Source organism: Carlito syrichta, unplaced genomic scaffold (assembly GCF_000164805.1).
Source record: "Carlito syrichta isolate Samal-C Ts95f unplaced genomic scaffold, Tarsius_syrichta-2.0.1 Scaffold306912, whole genome shotgun sequence".
NCBI classification, from domain to species: Eukaryota; Metazoa; Chordata; class Mammalia; order Primates; family Tarsiidae; genus Carlito; species Carlito syrichta.
The window spans coordinates 69,843-88,751 of record NW_007251008.1 but is presented as its reverse complement, the minus strand read 5'-3'; the positions used below and the strand labels follow the sequence as shown (position 1 = coordinate 88,751).

The window sequence follows — 18,909 nt, the reverse complement described above, 5'->3', positions numbered from 1 at the left end:
CAAGTTGCCCAGGCGGGTCTTGAACCCGTGGGCTCAGGCAATCCACTCACCTCAGCCTCCCAAAGCGCAGGATTTCAGGCTGAGCTACCGAGCCCGGCTAGAGTTAAACTCTTACTCAAACAAACAAACAAACAAATAAATAAATAAATAACACAAGAAAGGTCGGGCATGGTGGCGCACACCTATAATCCCAACACTTTAGGAGGCCAAGGCAGGAGGATTGCTTGAGCCCAGGAGTTCAAGACCAGTCTCAGCAACACAGTGAGACCCTTGTCTCTACAAAAAAAAAAATAACACAAGAAAAAGAAAAGAAATAATAATGAACAACAACAAAGAAATAGATATATTTCCCTAAGTTTACTGGAATGAGCCAGGAGCAGAGGGTAGGAGAGAAAAGGAGGCCTGGAAATTGAAAGGAATGATGTAAAGTGAAATCTGAATGAGTAAAGACTGGCAATCCTAGCCAGGATCGGTGGCTCAGCCTATAATCCCGTGCCTTCGGGAGGCTGAGGTGAGTGGATTGCCTGAGCCCGCGGGTTTGAGACCCGCCTGGGCAGCGAGACCTCATCTCTACAATAAAATAAAAAAACCAGCCGGGCGTGGTAGCGCATGCCTGTAGTTCCGGCTACTTGGAAGGCTGAGGCGGAAGAATCGCCGGAGCCCAGCAGGTCGAGGCTGCGGTGGCCGGGAGCGGCCACTGCACTCCAGTCTGGGCGACAGAGTGAGACTCCAACTCAAAAAAAAAAAAAAAAAGACTGGCAATCCTGGTGGCTCCGGTTCCCTGTGAATCGGAATAGGACTAAAAGGAGGTGATGGCAGCCGCAACTGGCTGAGCAACTGGGGGACCGCAGGGAAAGGGCAAGGAAGATAAGACACACTTGTACACACTTAATAAGAAATATCATTTCCAGAAAACATTAAAGAAAACATTAACTTACCAGTATGTACTGTAGCTACTGCAATCCATACACACTGTGTGCTGAGCTTTATCTTGTTTTTCTGATTTCTTATGGTTGGTTAAGGGTATTTGTGCATCTTCGTAATGTTTTTTTGCATGGCCATTCACATACCTTACAAAAACCAAATTAAAGTTTACTTTAATTTAAATATTGCTTTGGAAATTAAAGTAGTAAGAGATGACAATGTCAATCAAATCAAAATAAGAAATAAATTCTATAACAGCATTCAATCATTTAGTGATTTATTAAGCTGAATACTTAAAATATGTTCCTTTTTTGCAATCAAATACTACAGTCAAGTTTAATCATATAGAAAGCTGGGCCCAGGCAAGGAAAGGCATTATCAATGCAAATCAGTTTCAGTACCATTGTTATTATCATTTATAAACTCCTTTGCTGATGCTGTCACTATAGCTTTTTGTTAAGTTTTTCTCAAATCGCTAGCCCCCAACTCAGGTAATTATCAAAGACAAGCTCCGTAAATTAAATGACTCAACCACTTCCCACAGGTCCACAGGCTCTACTCAGGATGCTGCTTAATAAAAAACGTTGAGAGTCAGATATGAAAACAGGATAATCTTCCCTCTCTTTCTCATCAGTGTGGCTTGAAATCTTTTATCTGAAGGCCTGAATAATCAGCTCCACTTATAGGGAAGCGTGTCTGTTCAGGAACAATCCAAATGAAACACAAATCATCTTAAGCTTATAAAAACTGCTATATCTTTCCATGGACAAAGATAATCAAAAGTTGATTATGTACATAACTGTAGAACCCTTTTCAACTCAGATTTGATACATCATTATATTACTACATGCAAAATGAAACTGAAACTAGGACACATGCACACAGTGTGCACTCAAATTCACCTAAAGACTGCACAGTGCTGTCACTGACCATCACTGTGAAGGTGCTTCTGACAAAACTTCCTAGCTCCTAGAAAGCAGCCAATTTGCAGAAGGCAAGGCCTACTTAAAAACTCAAAACAGTCAAAACAAACAAATGTTGGTGAAATGGGACCAAAACAAAAGGACTCAGAGTTCAGATGACATTTTCATCATGAGGCACCTCAACTGCACCAAGGAACAACACTTACCTTGGGGGAAGTAGGATAGGTCTGACAAGTAGAAAGGACCAACTTCAAGCCTAGCCTCTATTCCCAGGAAAACTGCAGGCATTTGAGGAAGTGTTAATCTCAACTTGGAATCTGATCATGGTCTTTTTCCATTTTTTCAATGTACTTTAAACCTTGAGTTTACATGGGTCCTCTGTCCACAAAACTGGACTAAAATGAATTTTAAAGTCAAATAATGATTAAGAGTATAAGCTCAAAAACTAGACTACCTGGGTTCAAAAGTAGGCTTTGTCACATCCTGGCCATGTGAGCTTGGGTGAGTGACTTAACCTCTCTGTGCTTGTTTTCTCATCTGTAAAATGGAGATAATAGTACTTTGTGTCTCATGGGTTGTTAGGTGATTAAATTAATCCATGGCTCATAACAAATGCATATTAACGATTATTTTATTAGCATTTCTCTTTCTATGCTTAACTACTACTTATTCAGAATCCAAACAACATAATTAATTAGAAAGTGGCACATTTAGCACATACTTCAAGATAACACATTATTACACGGGTCAAGAAACACTATTTAATTAAAAAGGTAAACTCTATTAGGCATATATAGATTCCATATCTTATCATCTAACTTCCTATTCATATCAAATATTTATAATATTCGACTATGAAAAACAATTATAATTAGTAATAATACTGAACAAAATAATAATAAAGGGCATTACCACTTGAAAATCTTTGAAAACTGATCATCTTTACATGGTTACATATAGTTCATTTAACTATAACATTGTAAGTCTCCAAATGTATTAGATGTCTAAATAGTTCCCGTAAATGTCAGTGATAAATAAGAAGTATGATTACTGATGACATTAAGATTAGCAACACTTTGGCTAATACCAAAATACATTAGTCAGAACAAGTTAACAGTTTTGTAAAAATTAGATAACATAAAAATATTGCCCTCATCTAGTTTTGAATTTTTTTTTTTGAGTTGGAGTCTCACTCTGTCACCAAGGCTGGAGTACAGTGGCATGCTCGCGGTCACCCCAGTGTTTGACCTGCTGGGCTCCAGCAATTCTTCCGCCTCAGCTTTCCAAGTAGCCGGAACCACAGGCGTGTGCTACCATGCCCAGCTAATTTTTTTTTTTCATTTACTGTAGAGACAAGGTCTCACCAAGTTGCATGGGCTGGTCTCAGACCCACGGGCTCAGGCAATCCACTCACCTTGGCCTTCCAAAGTGCTGGGACTACAGGCTGAGCCACTGAGCCCAGCCTAGTTTTAGATTTTACCTTAGACATTTCGGTCTACAGCACAAGAGAAAAAGTTTCACTATACAGGGCACAGATTGCTAACAATCTCAGAAGTTTGAAAAATAACTTAAATGAGATGGTATGAAAACCAACAGAATTCATAACTCATATATGCTGATAAACTATGTTTGCTAGTTGAAAAACTATTCAATTTACATCTTTTCAGCAGACAAGAAGTTTAAAATTACTGAAAAACTAGTATATCTAGCAATCAGCACCTGAGACCACATGACAAAAAACTATTAACCAGTTATGTAAAACAAGATCCAAATTCAGGCTACTCTCAATTATCTGTTGAATCTGCTTAATCATATTTCTCCAATACTATGTCAAATTTCCAAATTTAAGTTTGTTTGCAAACTACCTGCAGAATCTAGAAATTTCTTAATTTATTTTTCCAAAGCCTACTTTTGTTTGTTGTTTGCTACTAAGAACATTAAATCTCTCCAATTTTCCAGAGTTTGTCAGGTCTTTTGATGGGAACATGACCTTCAAGACTCAGGCTATAGAGCACGGTGACAACTGGAGAACAGGACTACATAAATGTTATTGTGTTATAATTCTCACCTCTCAAAATCTAGGAGAGGAATCTGTCTCTTCAAGTGCAGAATTTAAGTGCTTCTACTTTTCTTCTTTTTTTAAAAAAAGTTATCTGTACAAAGTATTTTCAGGTTCCCCAAATCCTAGAGATTTCAAAACCATAACAACCACAATTAAGAAATACGGTTAACATTTTCCAAAGGTACTCTTAAGTGTACATGGAAAAAAATACTCAATTCCAGGACTCAAAATATGAAAAATCAAAAATTCACTGAACAACGATGCTCTCTTCATGCTATGAGAACTTGGGGAAATAGTCCAGATAAATACAATATAGATTTCAGCCTGTGTAACTCAGTACAATTTCTTAATGCCTCGCTAAGCCATGAACTTCTGAAGTAAACTCAAAGTAGATTTTCTAAGCTAAAAGAACAGTAGAAACAAATATGCTACTACCAGGCAAAACCACACAGAAGTTGATATTTCCTTGAGTTTGTGCTAGAAGAAAAGAGTTACAGGGGTATTTAAGTGTTTTTGAAGCCAAGAACTGAGAAAAGACTGAGGTTTAAACGCAGGTGAGATGAGGCAGATGTTAAGTCCCTAGAAATCAAAATGTTTTCATGGAATAATGAAACATTTGGTACATCCTAGACAGGAATTAATGAACTCCACAATGGGGTAATTTTCAAAGGGAATTCCTTTATCTGTAAATAGTTTAGTGGGTTTTTTAATTTTGTTTTTTTTCCCCAAAAGAATGATATCATCTCTGGGATTTGATTCAAAAGTCATTAAAGGTAGGGATGGGGTAGATATAGGTGACACAAGACTGGTCGTGTGGTAATAACTGTTGGCCCTGGATGATGGGGACACGCAGTTCAATCACACTAACTCTCTACCTTTGTGTGTACTTAAATTTTACCCAAATAAAAGGCTGAAAAAATAACCATTAAGTAAACTTGTATTTCAAGACTTCACAGTTGCCTTATTTCATCTTTCCAATCAAATATTATTAGCAGACTGCCTTGATTATCAAACAAATCCTTCCGAGTATCCATATAAAGCATTTTTTCCTAGATATTCTTCCAAGCTGTACCACAGAACAAAGGGACTGAACTGGACAAGGAAGCCCTAGATAATTTATACTACAATTAACAATAGTACTACATCCAAATCAACACAATTTTGACATAGAGCTTAAAGGCAAATTTTAAAAAGAAAACAGGGCAGGGAAGTAATAAGTATGGCACCTACCTTCCACAGTGGACACTTGAACAAGTCAAACAGACCCAAGGGCTTTTGTTGGACCGGCACACTAATAAAGAGAAAAATACACAATATACCAATTGTCTCTTGTTATTTCCCATTTCTCCCCATTATCCTGTGGTTAGATTTCAAGTACCATGACTTCATAGATAGAGGGCAGTCACAAACCCCTACTTTGTGAAGGCACTTACACAAAATGGCTGCCTGATTAAAGTTACATTGAAAAGAATTTAAATTCATGTCCACAACTGCTGCTTATTTTAATTGCTCACTCCATTCAAATAGCTTAACCATGTTAAACACATACACACTTTCCTCTTTTATTACTTATTCCTTTTTATATGGTCCCCAAGTTAATAATAGTATATTTTCTCATTAAAAACATTTTTTTAAAAGTCTAGTCTTTTAATCACATCTTTGCCATGCAGGTCATATTTCATTATAAACGACAACTCTTTCCATTTATTTAGTGAGAGGCACAACTTAAGGATACGATTAGGAAGACTAGGCCTTGTTTTCCCAAAGTAATTCTCAGCTGCATAAAATATATGACAACTACATATAATTCTTGTTAAGGGTATAATCAGGTCATTAATTATTTTAGCTGATGCATGGTGGTGTGAAGCAGGTAAGAAGGAGCATGGAATGGCCAGGCACGGTGGCACAAACCTATAATCCCAGCACTTTGGGAGGTCGAGGCAAGAGGATTACCTGAGCCCAGGGTTCAAGATCAACCTGGGCAACTTGGTGAGACCTCGTCTCTACAATATATCCAAAAAAAAAAAAATTAGCTGGGCATGGTAGCGCATGTCTGTAGTTCTGGCTACCTGGAAGGCTGAGGTGGAAGAATCGCCTGAGCCCAGCAGCAGCTTGACGCTGGGGTGGCCGTGAGCGTGCCACTGCACTCCAGCCTGGGGGACAGAGTGAGACTCTGACTCATAAAAAAAAAAAAAAAAAAAAGAAGAAGAAAAGGGGCATGGAAACTTTTAAAATATTGATTAAAATTTTGCTTATTGTTCACTTATTCAACTTCTTTTAAAGTCCTGTAGAGGTAACAGTGATTTCCAAGGAAGGGATATAAAAATCACCTGGAAAGCAGTTTTAAAACACCTGTGTTAGGCCGGGGGCAGCCTCAAGCCTGTTAATCTCAGCACTTTTGGAGGCAGAGGGGTAAGGATTGCCTGAGCCTATAGGTTCAAGACCAGCCTAGCTGGGCGTGGTGGCACGTGCCTGTAGCTCCAGTTACTTGGAAGACTGAAGACTTCGACTCAAAAAAACAAACCAAAAAAAATCTATGTTGGCCAGGCACAGTGGCTCACACCTCTAATTCCAGCAGTTTAGAAGGCAGAGGCAAGAAGATTACCTGAACCCATGGGTTCGAGATCAGCCTGGGCAACATGGCGAGACTTCGCCTCTACAATTAAAAAAAAAAAAAAATTAGCCAGGTGTGATGGCAGTTGCCTGTAGTTCCAGTTTCTTGGAAAGTTGAAGCGGAAGAATCACCTAAACCCAGCAGCTTGAGACTGAGGTGGCCACAAGCACACCACTGTACTCTAGCCTGGACAACAGAGTAAGACTCTGGAAAGTGAGACTGTGGATCAAAAGAACAACAACAAAAAAACCCTATATTCTACTCAAGCAATCATGTTACACTGGGGTGGGAAGAGAAGTGCAAAGAACATGCACATTTTAAGCAAGGCAGCTCCTGGCTGACTCCCTAACTCAACTTCAGAGCCACCAGCCAGACTCCTGGGGACAAAGGAGGGGTACCACAACATAACTACACACTCAGGATCAAATTAATCTACCACCTGGTACATAGTAGATGCTCAACAAAATTTTGTTGAAGAGAAAGTTAAAATTTCTTAGGATAACAAACTCTTCCAAGATCTGGTTCCTACATATGTCTCTCTTGCCTTACTATATTACAATAAACAGGCCTTTTTCACTATTAAAGAAAAAAGTAACCAAAACAAGAAATAATGGGAAATTGAAAACTGTAAGCCCTTTTTTTTCTTTTTTTTGAGTTGGAGTCTCACTTGGTTGCCCAGGCTGGAGTGCAGTGGCACACTCATGGCCAACCCAGCATCAAGCTAGGCGCAGGCGATCCTTCCACTTCAGCTTTCCAAGTAGCCAGAACTACAGGCGCATGCTACCACACCTGGCTAATTTTTTGATTTAATGTAGAGATGGGGTCTCACCAAGTTGCCCAGGCTGTTCTCAAACCCGTGGGTTCAGGCAATTTCCCCTCACCTCAGTCTCCCAAAGTGCTGGGATTATTGGCTTAAGCCACCGCACCCCGCCCGTTTTTTATTTTCCTGAGTCTCACTCTGTCACCCAGGCAGTGGCATACTCACAGTTACCGCAGCCTCAACCTGCTGGGCTCAGAACAATCCTTTCACCTCAGCCTTCCAAGAATCTGGAACCACAGGCACACACCACCATGCCTGGCTAATTGCTTGATTTATAGTAGAGATGTGGTCTCACCAAGTTGCCCAGGATGGTTGCAAACCCCTGAGCTCAGGCAGTCCTCTCACTTCCGCTTCCGAAAGGGCTGGGATTACAGGCATGAGCCACAGCACCTGGCAGTGCCGATCTTGAAAGCATTTAGGTTTTTTATTCAATTGGGTCTAATTTTCTTACATATGCATGTAAACCACAAGATAGAAAAGTCTGGAAGAATACCTATCAAACTGCTAACAATAATTATTTTGGGCAGATATTGGGAGGAATCACAAGGGGAGGCTGCTAGCTTTTCATTTGCACTTCCCTGTGATGTTTGACTTGCTGCAACAAAAATATGATGTTTTTATAGTTTAAAGAGAAACTCCAATAAAGTATATATATGTATATATATATATTTTTTTTTTTTTTTTGAGTGGGAGTCTCACTCTGTCGCCCAGACTGGAGTGCAGTGGTCGCTCCCGGCCACCGCAGCTTCAACCTGCTGGGCTCTGGTGATCCTTCCACCTCAGCCTTCCGAGTAGCCGGAATTACAGGTATGTGCTACCATGCCTGGCTGATTTTTGATTTATTGCAGAGAAGAGGTCTCGCCAAGTTGCCCCGGCGGGTCTCGAACCCGCGGGCTCAGGCAGTCCACTCACCTCAGCCTCCCAAAGGCGCGGGATTACAGGCTGAGCAACCGAGCCCGGCAATAAAATATATTTTTTAAAAAATTAAATTAGAAGCTGGGCTCTACAATAAATCAAAAATTAGTCAGGCATAGTAGTACGTGCCTGTAGTTCCAGTTACTTGGAAGGCTGAGGCAGAAGGATCATCAGAGCCCAGCAGGTCAACACTGGGGTGGCACTGAGTATGCCACTGCACTCCAGCCTGCGCGACAGAGTGAGATGCCAACTCAAAAAAAAAAAAAAAAATTAGCCAGGAATAGTGGCACTTGCCTGTAGTCCTAGATACTTGGGAGGCTGAGGCAGAAGGATCACCTGAGCCCAGAAGGTTGAGGCTGCAGTGAGATGTGATCACACCACTGCACTCCAGCCTAGGTGACAGAGACACTGAACTTAAAAAAAAAAAAAAAAAGTTAATATTAAGAAACATCGTTGGCTGGGCTCAGTGTCTCAGCCTGTAATCCCAGCACTTTGGGAGACCGAGGCAAGGGGATTACCTGAGCCTGGAGGTTCGAGACCAGCCCAGGCAACTTGGCGAACCTCGTCTCTACAATAAATCAAAAATTAGCCGGGCATGGTAGCGTGAGCCTATAGGTCCAGCTTGGAGGGTTGAGGCAGAAGGATCGCCAGAGCCCAGCGGGTCGATGCTCAGGTGGCCGTGAGCATGACACTACACTTCCACCTGGGCTACGGAGTGAGACTCCAACTCCAAACAAACAAACAAACAAACAAACAAAATTGTTGTGGCTCAGTCTGTAATCCCAGCACTTGGAGAGGCCAAATAGAGTAGATTGTCTGAGCCCATGGGTTCAAGACCAGCCCGGGCAACTTGGCGAGACCTCATCTCTACAATAAATAAATTTTAAAAATTAGCCAGGCGTGGTAGTGCACGCTTGTAGTTCCAGTTACTTGGAAGGCTGAGGCAGATGGATTGCCAGAGCCCACCAGGTCAAAGCTGGGGTGGCCATGAGTGTACCACTGCACTCCAGCCTGGGCGACAGAGTGAGACTCCTACTCAAAAAAAAAAAGAAAGAAAGAAAAAAACATTGTAACTCAATCTAGAAAAACTGTTAAAGTGTCATCTTATCCTAAAATGTTAAAATAATGAGTTTAGGCCTAAGTTTTTTACCATTCAGATTTTTTTTTAATTATAGAGAACTTCGTTACTTCTTTGTAAGAGGAAAAGGAATTCTGAAGCAGAATCCCTGTACTCTGCTGTGACTGTTTCCTACCAAGTATTCCTCCCCTTATAGTTATAAACATACACACAGTATACACAATTTTCTGATTTCCTTTTCCCCACTTTCAGCATATGAAATTTGTATGTTTTTGTATTTAGAACAAAGTTTTATAAATCTAGTGTTATATGCTGGGCTCGGTGGCTCAGCCTGCAATCCCGCGCCTTTGGGAGGCTAGGTGAGTGGATTGCCTGAGCCCGCGGGTTCGAGATTCACCTGGGCGGCGAGACCTCATCTCTACAATAAACCCAAAAAAAAAAAAAATTCAGCCGGGCGTGGTAGCGCATGCCTGTAGTTCCGGCTACTTGGAAGGCTGAGGCGGAAGGATCGCCAGAGCCCAGCAGGTCGAGGCTGCAGAGGCTGGGAGCGGCCACTGCACTCCAGTCTGGGTGACAGAGTGAGACTCCAACTCAAAAAAATTAAAAAATAAAAAATCTAGTGTTATAATGTCTCAATTATCTCACAAAGCATTACTTTTTCTTAATTTCTCAATTCAATTCAAATTTTAAAAACTAAGGCTGAAGGGGGGAGAGAATGGGAGGTAACTGCTTAACAAGTTTAGAGTTTATTTTGGGGCGAGGAAAAGGTTTTGGAACTCTAGGGTAGTTGTAAAACAATTGTGGATATATTAAATGCCACTAAGTTATTTGCTTTAAAAGTGTTAATTTCATGTTATATGAATTGTACATCAATAAAATAAATACTTAAGACAGAGATAGAGAGAAAATAAAAGGAAATAAAGTACTGACTTCCAAAAACACTGGACGTTAAGTGACTGTGCCCTTTCATAAATCTACAAAAAAAAAAATTAAAATAAGAAAGGAAAAAAAAGGAAGGAAGGGAGGGAGGGAGGAAGGAAGGAAGAAGAATCCTTCACTTTCTGCCTTGTGCACCTGTAGTCCCAGTTACTTAGGATCTGAGGCAGCTTGAGCCTAGTAGTTCAAGGTCAGCCTTGGGCAACATATAGTACTTTCGGAAGGCATAATATGTTCACGCCAGCAAAACATTTGAAGGTTAGAAAGATATAGGGAATAGGGTATGAAGGAGGATTCTGAAGGCAATAAATGGGAATAGTCACTCTTAGTTTATACACACTTTATCCAAATTAAGACTCTGATGTAATCAAGACAAATATAAAACAGAATGAAAAATATTGGTTTCAAATTAAACTAACTCTCAATTTATCATTAAGAATAGGTCATAATATGACTAAAAGAACACTACAGATAATCTTAAAACCTTTTATTTTAATTACCTTGGGGGGAACTATCTCATTATAAAAGGTAGTTTTAGTTTACAGACAGATGAGTTTCAAAAGTTTATCTGTCCACTGAACACACTCCCCATAGAAATGATATTAAAGGTTTCCAGGCTCTTCTAGAAAACTATACATGACACACAAGATTACATGTACACACAATAAAACCACAGTCAATGAAAATATTCTAAGCTCTGAATATGGAATCTATTCAGCAAAACATTAAAACATTAAAACAAAGATTTTGCGGGTTTTTTTTAGTTTTTTACATCTTAAATGCTGGTACTTAAAAGAGGGTGATAAGGATGGAAACTTGTGGGAGCTCAAAAAGTCAAATCTAGGAAGTTATAAGGGCTCCTTAATATACCTAAATTATACTTCAAGGTGATGTCAAAGAAAAGGATGCCATGCAATTTATTTTTCACACTGTTACACTTGACCATAGCAGGGTCATTTGGAGTCTCATACATGAAACTCATCTTTCACTCGGATTATGAAATTTCCTCAAACCAAGATACCTTCCTCAGCAAGTTTCTCTGGTTTGCTTAGAGGCTTCCGGCTCTGACCTCAGAATCTTGCCTCCCAGCCCCCGGGCAACTCAGACCAGAGGCTGGCACTAACTAGGCTGTTTTCTAGCCTTCCTCTTGGGCTATGGCCTCAGATTCCTCCCCTGCCCCTGTTCTCACCTCAGTCTCAAGCTCTTCCAGCTGGCAGGCGGGCTCCTTGGTCTGGAGAGGAGGAAACTATCCTCTCCTGAGCTAGGGTCATTCTCCAAGAGGGAGAAGCTAGAACATGTGCTGGGCAGAAGAGAGGGTAGGAAGCACACCACCCTCTAAAACAGAACTCAGACTCAAGTCTTCTTCCTAGGGCTTTAGTTCTCCTGGAAGCCAGATGAGAACTGAAGGGGCACAGAGACAGAAAGAAGCATCTAAGTGATCTACAGACCAAAAGTGGATTTAAGAACGAAATCATGGATTTCACAGCAAATTGGATGGAGTTGGAGACCATCATATATTAAGTTAACTACCACAGAAACAAAGAACTAAATACCGCAGTTTCTCACTCATAAATGAGCCCTGAACATTAATCACATTAGAACAAGGGCAGGATCAGCAGCTGCGGGGGCACTGCCAGGGAAAGGGGGGGCACATAACAACACAAAGAGCACCTGGCCCTAAACCAGGGGGAGTGAGGGCCAGTTGGAGACCCAAACTTCACCTGCATGCAGCCTACTTGTATAGTTAATCCTTACTTGTACCCCATCTCTAAAATAAAATAAAATGCAAAATTTTTTTAAAAAGTGGTTTACCCCCTCCTGTTCTTCTGAAAGAATGGCCTGGTCTTTTATCAAGAGAAACAAAGGTTAGAAAAAGGGAGTTCTGTGCTCAAGGGCCCTACATACACACGAATGTTTTCAGCTTGTGAACATAAGACAAGGAGTTCTTAAAACAAAATGGCATCCACACTAAATATAAAGTTCTTGTGCGTAACTACCGATCTTCAGTATCCTCTTAGTATTCACTGCAGAAAAACTAATAGTAGAATATACTTGATATACAAAGCCTATCAACAATTCTCCTGGAATTCTAAAATTTTTGAAAAAGCATCATGCAGTACTGCTTACGACACAATTTCATCATTGTCTTTACACACAAAACAGTTCAAGCCCACAGTACTGACAGGTGAGCCATTTATAGTGCATCCATTATTCAGCAGTTGCTTCAACTGGAAGAGAAGGCTCTTTATTTTTTCAAGAATCAGAAAGGAGAGGATCAGATGACTGGGATTCCAGTCCTGGCTCTACCTTTACTAGCTATAAAGCGAGAACACCACTACTATTCTGGGTCTATTTCTTGTTTCCTCCCATTTAAAAATTATTGGAAGAACATGGGAAGAGCTAGCAAAAGTTAGATAAAACAATCATATCATCCTCTCCTATAATAAATAAGCCTTCCAATTCTACTTTCTACCTAATTTTCTTAAAAGGTACAACAAAAAGATGAATTGCTAATGTAGTATAATTTTCTAAACCAATGCTCAGACTTTTTCCTGCCTCCCATCACCCCAAGAGGCACATTCCCACCACACTGCCAATCAACAACAGCAATTCAGGGAGCAGGGGTGGGAAACATATAGACTCACTGCAAACCCCATTACAGACAAATACACTTGTAATAGTAAAATTCAGAACACAGGCCGGGTGCAGTGACTTACGCCTATTATTCTAGCACTTTGGGAGGCTGAGGTGAGAGGACTGCCTGAGCCCACAGGTTCGAGTCCAGCCTAGGCAAATTAGCAAGACCTCATCTCTACAATAAAGCAAAAACTTAGCCAGGCATGGTAGTGTGCACCTATAGTTCTAGTTACTTGGAAGGCTGAGGCGGAAGGATCGCCTGAGCCCAGCAGGTTGAGACTGCAGTGGCCAGGAGCATGCCATTGCCCTCCAGCCTAGGTGACAGGGTGAGACTTCAACGCAAAAAAAATAAAATAAACTCAGACCCCCCCCCACAAGATTTAAAGTGCAACACCCTAAAAATATTAGCAATCCATAAGAAAATATTCACAATGTATGTTTCTTTAAAGCAAGTTCATCTTATTTAGTTAATATTTATACAGCACATACTGTGTGCCAGGTGCTATTGTAACCACTTTATAAATATTACCCCATTTAGTCCTCTACGATCCAGTAAGATACATACTATTATTCTGATTGTTTTGTACATGAGAAAACTGAGGAACAGAGAAGTTATATAACTTGCTAAGTTAGGAAGTGACAGAGCTGGAAATTGTAAACTCATACAGCATTTGACGGCACAGACTGTTAAAAAGCAATGAGTCCAGCCAGACATGGTGGTTCATGCCCGTAATCCCAGCACTTAGGAGGCAGAGGCAAGAGGATTGCCTGGGCTCAGGAATTCAAGAACAGCCTGGGCAACTTGGCAAGACCCGTCTCTACAATAAGTCAAAAAAAAGCCAGGTATGGTGGTGCACACCTGTGGTTCCAGCTACTTAGAAGGCTGAGGCAGAAGGATAGCCTGAGCCCAGCAGGTGGAGGCTACAGTGGCTGTGTATCCCACTGCACTCTAGTCTGGGCAACAAAGTGAGACTCCAACTAAAAAAAAAAAGAGAGAGACATCCTACGTGTGTCTGTGTCTACGTGTATATTATATGCCTATATATACAATCTATATAATCTGTTAAAGTCTGGAAGGGTGGATGATAATTGTTAACAGTCCTGTAAAAGGAGTAAGATGGGACTGGGTCACAAGGATCTGCTTTTACTTTCAACTATACCATTTAATGTTTTTCAAAAAGCACTATTTCTCTTATAATAAAAAGTAAATCTAAAGTGTTTTAAATTTAAACATATTGGTATTATAAAATTGTCATAATGAAATGAACTTACTCTAAATGTTTGTGATTTTGTAAAATCACAAAAATAGAGCAAGTACTGAGCCATGATGTAACCCAGAAAAGAGGCCAAGTGTGCCACACTACTGGCAAAGGTGCCAACAACCTGAGTACAGCCAAACCACTGATGCCCCCGCCCCACAACGCTACCCACTCTGAAAGTGGGTTTCCAGGGAACAGGGCGGCTAGAGGTTCTCAGGGAAAGGGGTGAGCCAACACAGAGCTTGGGAAACTAAGTGGAGGCCCAGATACTGTGGGAAGAGACCAAGCATAAGCACCAAATAAAAAGTGGTCAGAAGTGGCAGGCTGAGACTCACGGTCAAGATCACAGAATCAAGAGTTCAGGGCCAAGGCAGGAAAGACAACTATGAAGCAAAGCATACCTAGGTTGCTTTTCCCACTTTCCTCCTCTGAAAGCTATCTTTTGTTTCTATCCTTTTTTGATTCCAGACTGACAATCTCTTCTGACTCATTAGATAAGTAGATTGCTGCTGAAGTCACAGTTCAGCATAGTTGATTGCTGCTGAAGTCACAGTTCAGCATTTCTTATTACAATTGTCTCCTTTCAGCTTAACAGCTTGGATGCTTGCTCTTGGGGAAACCAGCCACCATGTATGAAGTGTGACTACCCTGCAAACAACATACTATGAGAGGCCCAAAGCATCTGTAGAAGGAGTGTGGAAATTACAACACCATGGGGAGACAGTGTGACACTAAAAGCACAGAGACACCAGGCACGTGAGTTAAGTAACTGCCTTGAGAGAGGATGCTCCAACCCCAGATACGCTACCTGATATCTCAGTCAAGTTCTTCCTGAGTTCTTGACCCACAAAATTACAAGCAAAATAAAATGGCTGTTTTAAAGGATGTAGGAGTTTGTTACACAGCACGAGATAACCAGAACACTGCTTACAGAGGGAGGGGTATAGTGACACAGCATCATCCACACCTGCCTAACAACTCACTGTAATAAATGACACTGTTGTATAGTAACAGTGGAGGGAGGGGTGAGAGAAAGGAACTTCAGGAGGCTCTATCCAGTAGGAATCAAAACTATCCAAAGACTATACCACCACCCCTTCTCCCCCTCTACAACAGCGGTAAAGACGTGACAATCTATCCTCAACTAAGCTGCCATCATCCTTTGGACTGGATCTTTCTGTTTCACACCAATTTTTTTTGTTTTGAGTTGGAGTCTCACTCCATCGCCCAGACTGGAGTGCAGTGGCCACTCCCAGTCACCGCAGCCTCGACCTGCTGGGCTCCGGCAATCCTTGCGCCTCAGCCTTCTGAGTAGCCAGAACTACAGGCACGTGTTACCACGCCCAGCTGATTTTTTGATTTATTGTAGAGATGAGGTCTCGCCAAGTTGCCCAGGTGGGTCTCGAACCCGCCGGCTCAGGCAGTCCACTCACCTCAGCCTCCCAAAGCGCTGGGGTTACAGACTGAGCCACCGAGCCCGGCTCACACCAATATTTTAATAACTCAAATCCATATGCTGCTACCACAAGACAACCTTATTCTTGAGCACAAACATAATTCCTACTGTTGTCCTATATTATAAAAGGACAAATAGGCTTAAAACTTTCAAAACTTCACACAATTTTCTTTTTTGCTTTTTTAATGTTTTTCTTTTCTTTTTTTTTATTTTAGTAGGAGTCTCACTCTGCTGCCCTGGCTGGAGTGCAGCGGCATGCTCATGGCCACTGCAGCCTCGACCTGCTGGGCTAAGTCAATCCTTGCGCCTCAGTCTCCCAAGTACCTGGAACAAAGAGCACATGCCACCACCCAGTTGATTTTTTGGTTTATTGTAGAGAAGAGGTCTTTCCAAGTTGCCCAAGCTGGTCTCAAACCCTTGTCTCAGGCAATCCTCCCACTTTCGGCCTCCCAAAGATCTGGGATTACAGGCTGGAGCCACCACACCCAGCCGCAAACACACTATTTTCATAGAAAGCCCAAATTCTGGATAAAGATCATTAAGAAAGTGCCATACACAATAAAACGGTTTTGTTTTTGTTTTGTTTTTGTTCTTGTTTTAGTGAGAGTCTCACTCTGTCACCCAAGCTGGAGTGCAGTGGCACGCTCTCGGCCACCGCAGCCTTGACCTGCTGGGCTCAGGCTATCCTTCCACCTCAGCCTTCCAAGGCGCATGCTACCACATCCGGCTAATTTTTTGATACATTGTAGAGACAAGGTCTCACCAAGTTGCCCAGGCTGTTCTTGAACCCCTGGGCTCAGGCAATCCTCTGACCTTGGCCTCCCAAAGTGCTGGGATTTGTTTTTCAAGACAAAATAAAAACTATATTCCATTTAAAAAAAAAAAGTGCCATAAGCATTTGCAAGAATGCCTTTTTTTAAATTAAAAGCTGCAAAGACTTATCCCTCATTCATTTTACTTCTTTTGAATTATGTTATTTAATAAGCATTCTGGGAAATCTAAGATTTTACTGAAGGATGAACTTGAAAATCTGCTTCTAAATAATTAAAAGAGTTGACAGCATCCTAGTCATTCTCTGTTTCCAAGTTTATCTTTACCCTAAGAGTTCTGCCATATTCCTCAGTCAGTGTGACTTGATCTCCATCATACCCAGCAACACCTCATTCCAGACCTTTGTTGCTGTAACAGCCCACATTCTAATTAGAATCCTGAGATTTCTAAGAAAGTACTCACGATTTTCTCATAAAATTCCCACCAAATTGTTCCACATCCAGTTCAGGAGAAGGAGAGGGGAAAGGGACTAGTGACCAGAACTTTGATCCATGCTGTTATGTCTGAACTAGGCAAAGGTCTTGATCACCTGCCCTCGAACCCTGCCAGAAGAACATCTTTATTTTATACAAAAATGTACCAAATAGAGTGAGTTGCCTTCATAGGAATTTAACTGTTACTCTGTAGACTCAAAATAAACATGTTAGAGGTCATTTGACATAACGAACCAACAGTCTGAAGTTTACAACTAGCTATATCATTTTGTTATTCTATGACCTTAAGGTAATAGTTGGTTCCCGAGCCTGCTTCTTCTCTGTAAAATGAGACAAATACCTTCTACCTCATATGGCTATGGTCAAGATTTCAGGAAACAAATTACACATAAAGTAAGTGCCCAGCACAGGGGCTAACAAAGAGGAAGCACCCAGTGAACATCAGTTCCTTTCCCTTAAAAAAAAATGTTAAAAAGAATAAAATGAGCCTGGCACGGTGGCTCACACCTGTAATCTCAGCACTTTGGGAGGAGAAGGTAAGAGGACTGCCTGGGCCCAGGGGTTCAAGATCAGTCTGGACAAACTGGCAAGTCTTTATCTTTACAATAAATAAAAAAACTAGCTGGGCATGGTGGCACATGCCTGTGGTTCCAGCTACTTGGAAGGCTGAGGTGGTAGGATCACCTGAGCCCAGCAGGTTGAAGCTGCGGTGGCTGTCAGTGTGCCACACTGTACCCCAGCCTGGGCAACAGAGTGAGACTCCGACTTAAAAAAAAAAAAAAAAAAGAATAAAATGGCTGTCAGGAGTTAAAGCTGATGGTTGTTATTATATACGCTGCAGTTAACATATGTCTACATATGGCATAATCAACAATTTTCAGAATTTTTTTCTTTAGTTTACACTCTTTAAAAGAACTGTAGCTGATAATTTCTTTTCACAGAAAAATTCCAAATCGTAAGTCGTGTTAAAGTCAGCACAAATCCCAGACTGGGCACAGTGCCTATAATCCCAACACTTCAGGAGGCCAAGACCAGAGAACTGCTTGAGGCCAGGACCGGAGGACTGCTTAAGCCCAGAGTTTGAGACCAGCCTAGGCAACATAGCAAGACCTTGTCTCAAAAAAAAAAAAAAAAAAAGATTAGCCAGGTGTGATAGTGTACCTGTCATCCCAGCTACTCGGAAGGATTGCCTGAGCCCAGGAGGTAGAGGCTGCAGTGATCTATGATCGGGTGACAGAGATCCTAACTCAAAAAAAAAAAAAGTTCCTCAGAATCCCCTCCTATACTTGACCTACAATTAAATTGCATTCAAAACATCATCAGAATAAAATAAAATACTCAATTTTAATAAGCTTACTTCAAAATTGATATAACTATTATAACCACTTTAATGTCAGCATTATTAAATTTTACATATCTAATGTAAAATAAATACTTCAGAGAGATGTTTCAAAAGCACCTTGAGAGATGTGCAAGATTTAGACAACCTTATAAAATGCCATCAAGATAAAGCATTTAAGTAAAGTACAGAAGCAATTCAAGTATCAAAGCCACACTGAAATAGTACATCAAACTCAGAGGTCTTCAGAAAGACATTAAATCTTGGATCGCCGAACTAATCAGTCAAATATGCCTTGGCTCTCCATTTAGAACACTGTCAATACATTATCAGTACAGCAATGAATGGAAATGTTAAAACTCAAACTAAGAAAGATGCTAAGTTCTTTTTTTTTTTTTCTGAATTGGAGTCTCACTCTGTCACCCAGGCTGGAGTGCAGTGGCATGCTCACTGCCACCACAGCTTCAACCTGCTGGGCTCAGGCAATCCTTCTGCCTCAGTCTTCCAAGCAGCTGGAACTATAGGCTTTCACCACCACGCCCAGCTAATTTTTTGATTTACCATAAAGATGAGGTCTCCCCATGTTGCCCAGGCTGGTCTTGAAAACGTGGGGGCTCAGGCAATCCTCTCATCTCCACCTCCCACAAAGTGCTAAGATTATATGTGGAAGCCACCACGCCC

At 41.1% G+C, this 18,909-nt stretch overlaps 1 protein-coding gene across 3 annotated transcripts in view; it reads right to left on the bottom strand.

The window, feature by feature from the left end:
- Positions 1 to 5,340, bottom strand: part of USP3 (ubiquitin specific peptidase 3) — a 58,761-nt gene extending 53,421 nt beyond the window's left edge. Inside the window, exons 1-4 of one of the 3 annotated variants that reach the window (XM_021715248.1) lie at positions 5,140 to 5,181; positions 3,916 to 4,031; positions 2,302 to 2,384; positions 939 to 1,070 (exon numbers count right to left, since the gene is read on the bottom strand). In XM_021715248.1, coding sequence (XP_021570923.1) covers positions 939 to 967 — 29 coding nt within the window. In that variant the 5' untranslated portion in view covers positions 968 to 1,070; positions 2,302 to 2,384; positions 3,916 to 4,031; positions 5,140 to 5,181. Of the gene's footprint in view, positions 1 to 938; positions 1,071 to 2,301; positions 2,385 to 3,915; positions 4,032 to 5,139 lie in introns of all 3 variants that reach the window. The other 2 variants (XM_021715247.1, XM_021715246.1) reach the window with 2 other exon arrangements.
- Positions 5,341 to 18,909: the final 13,569 nt, after the last annotated feature.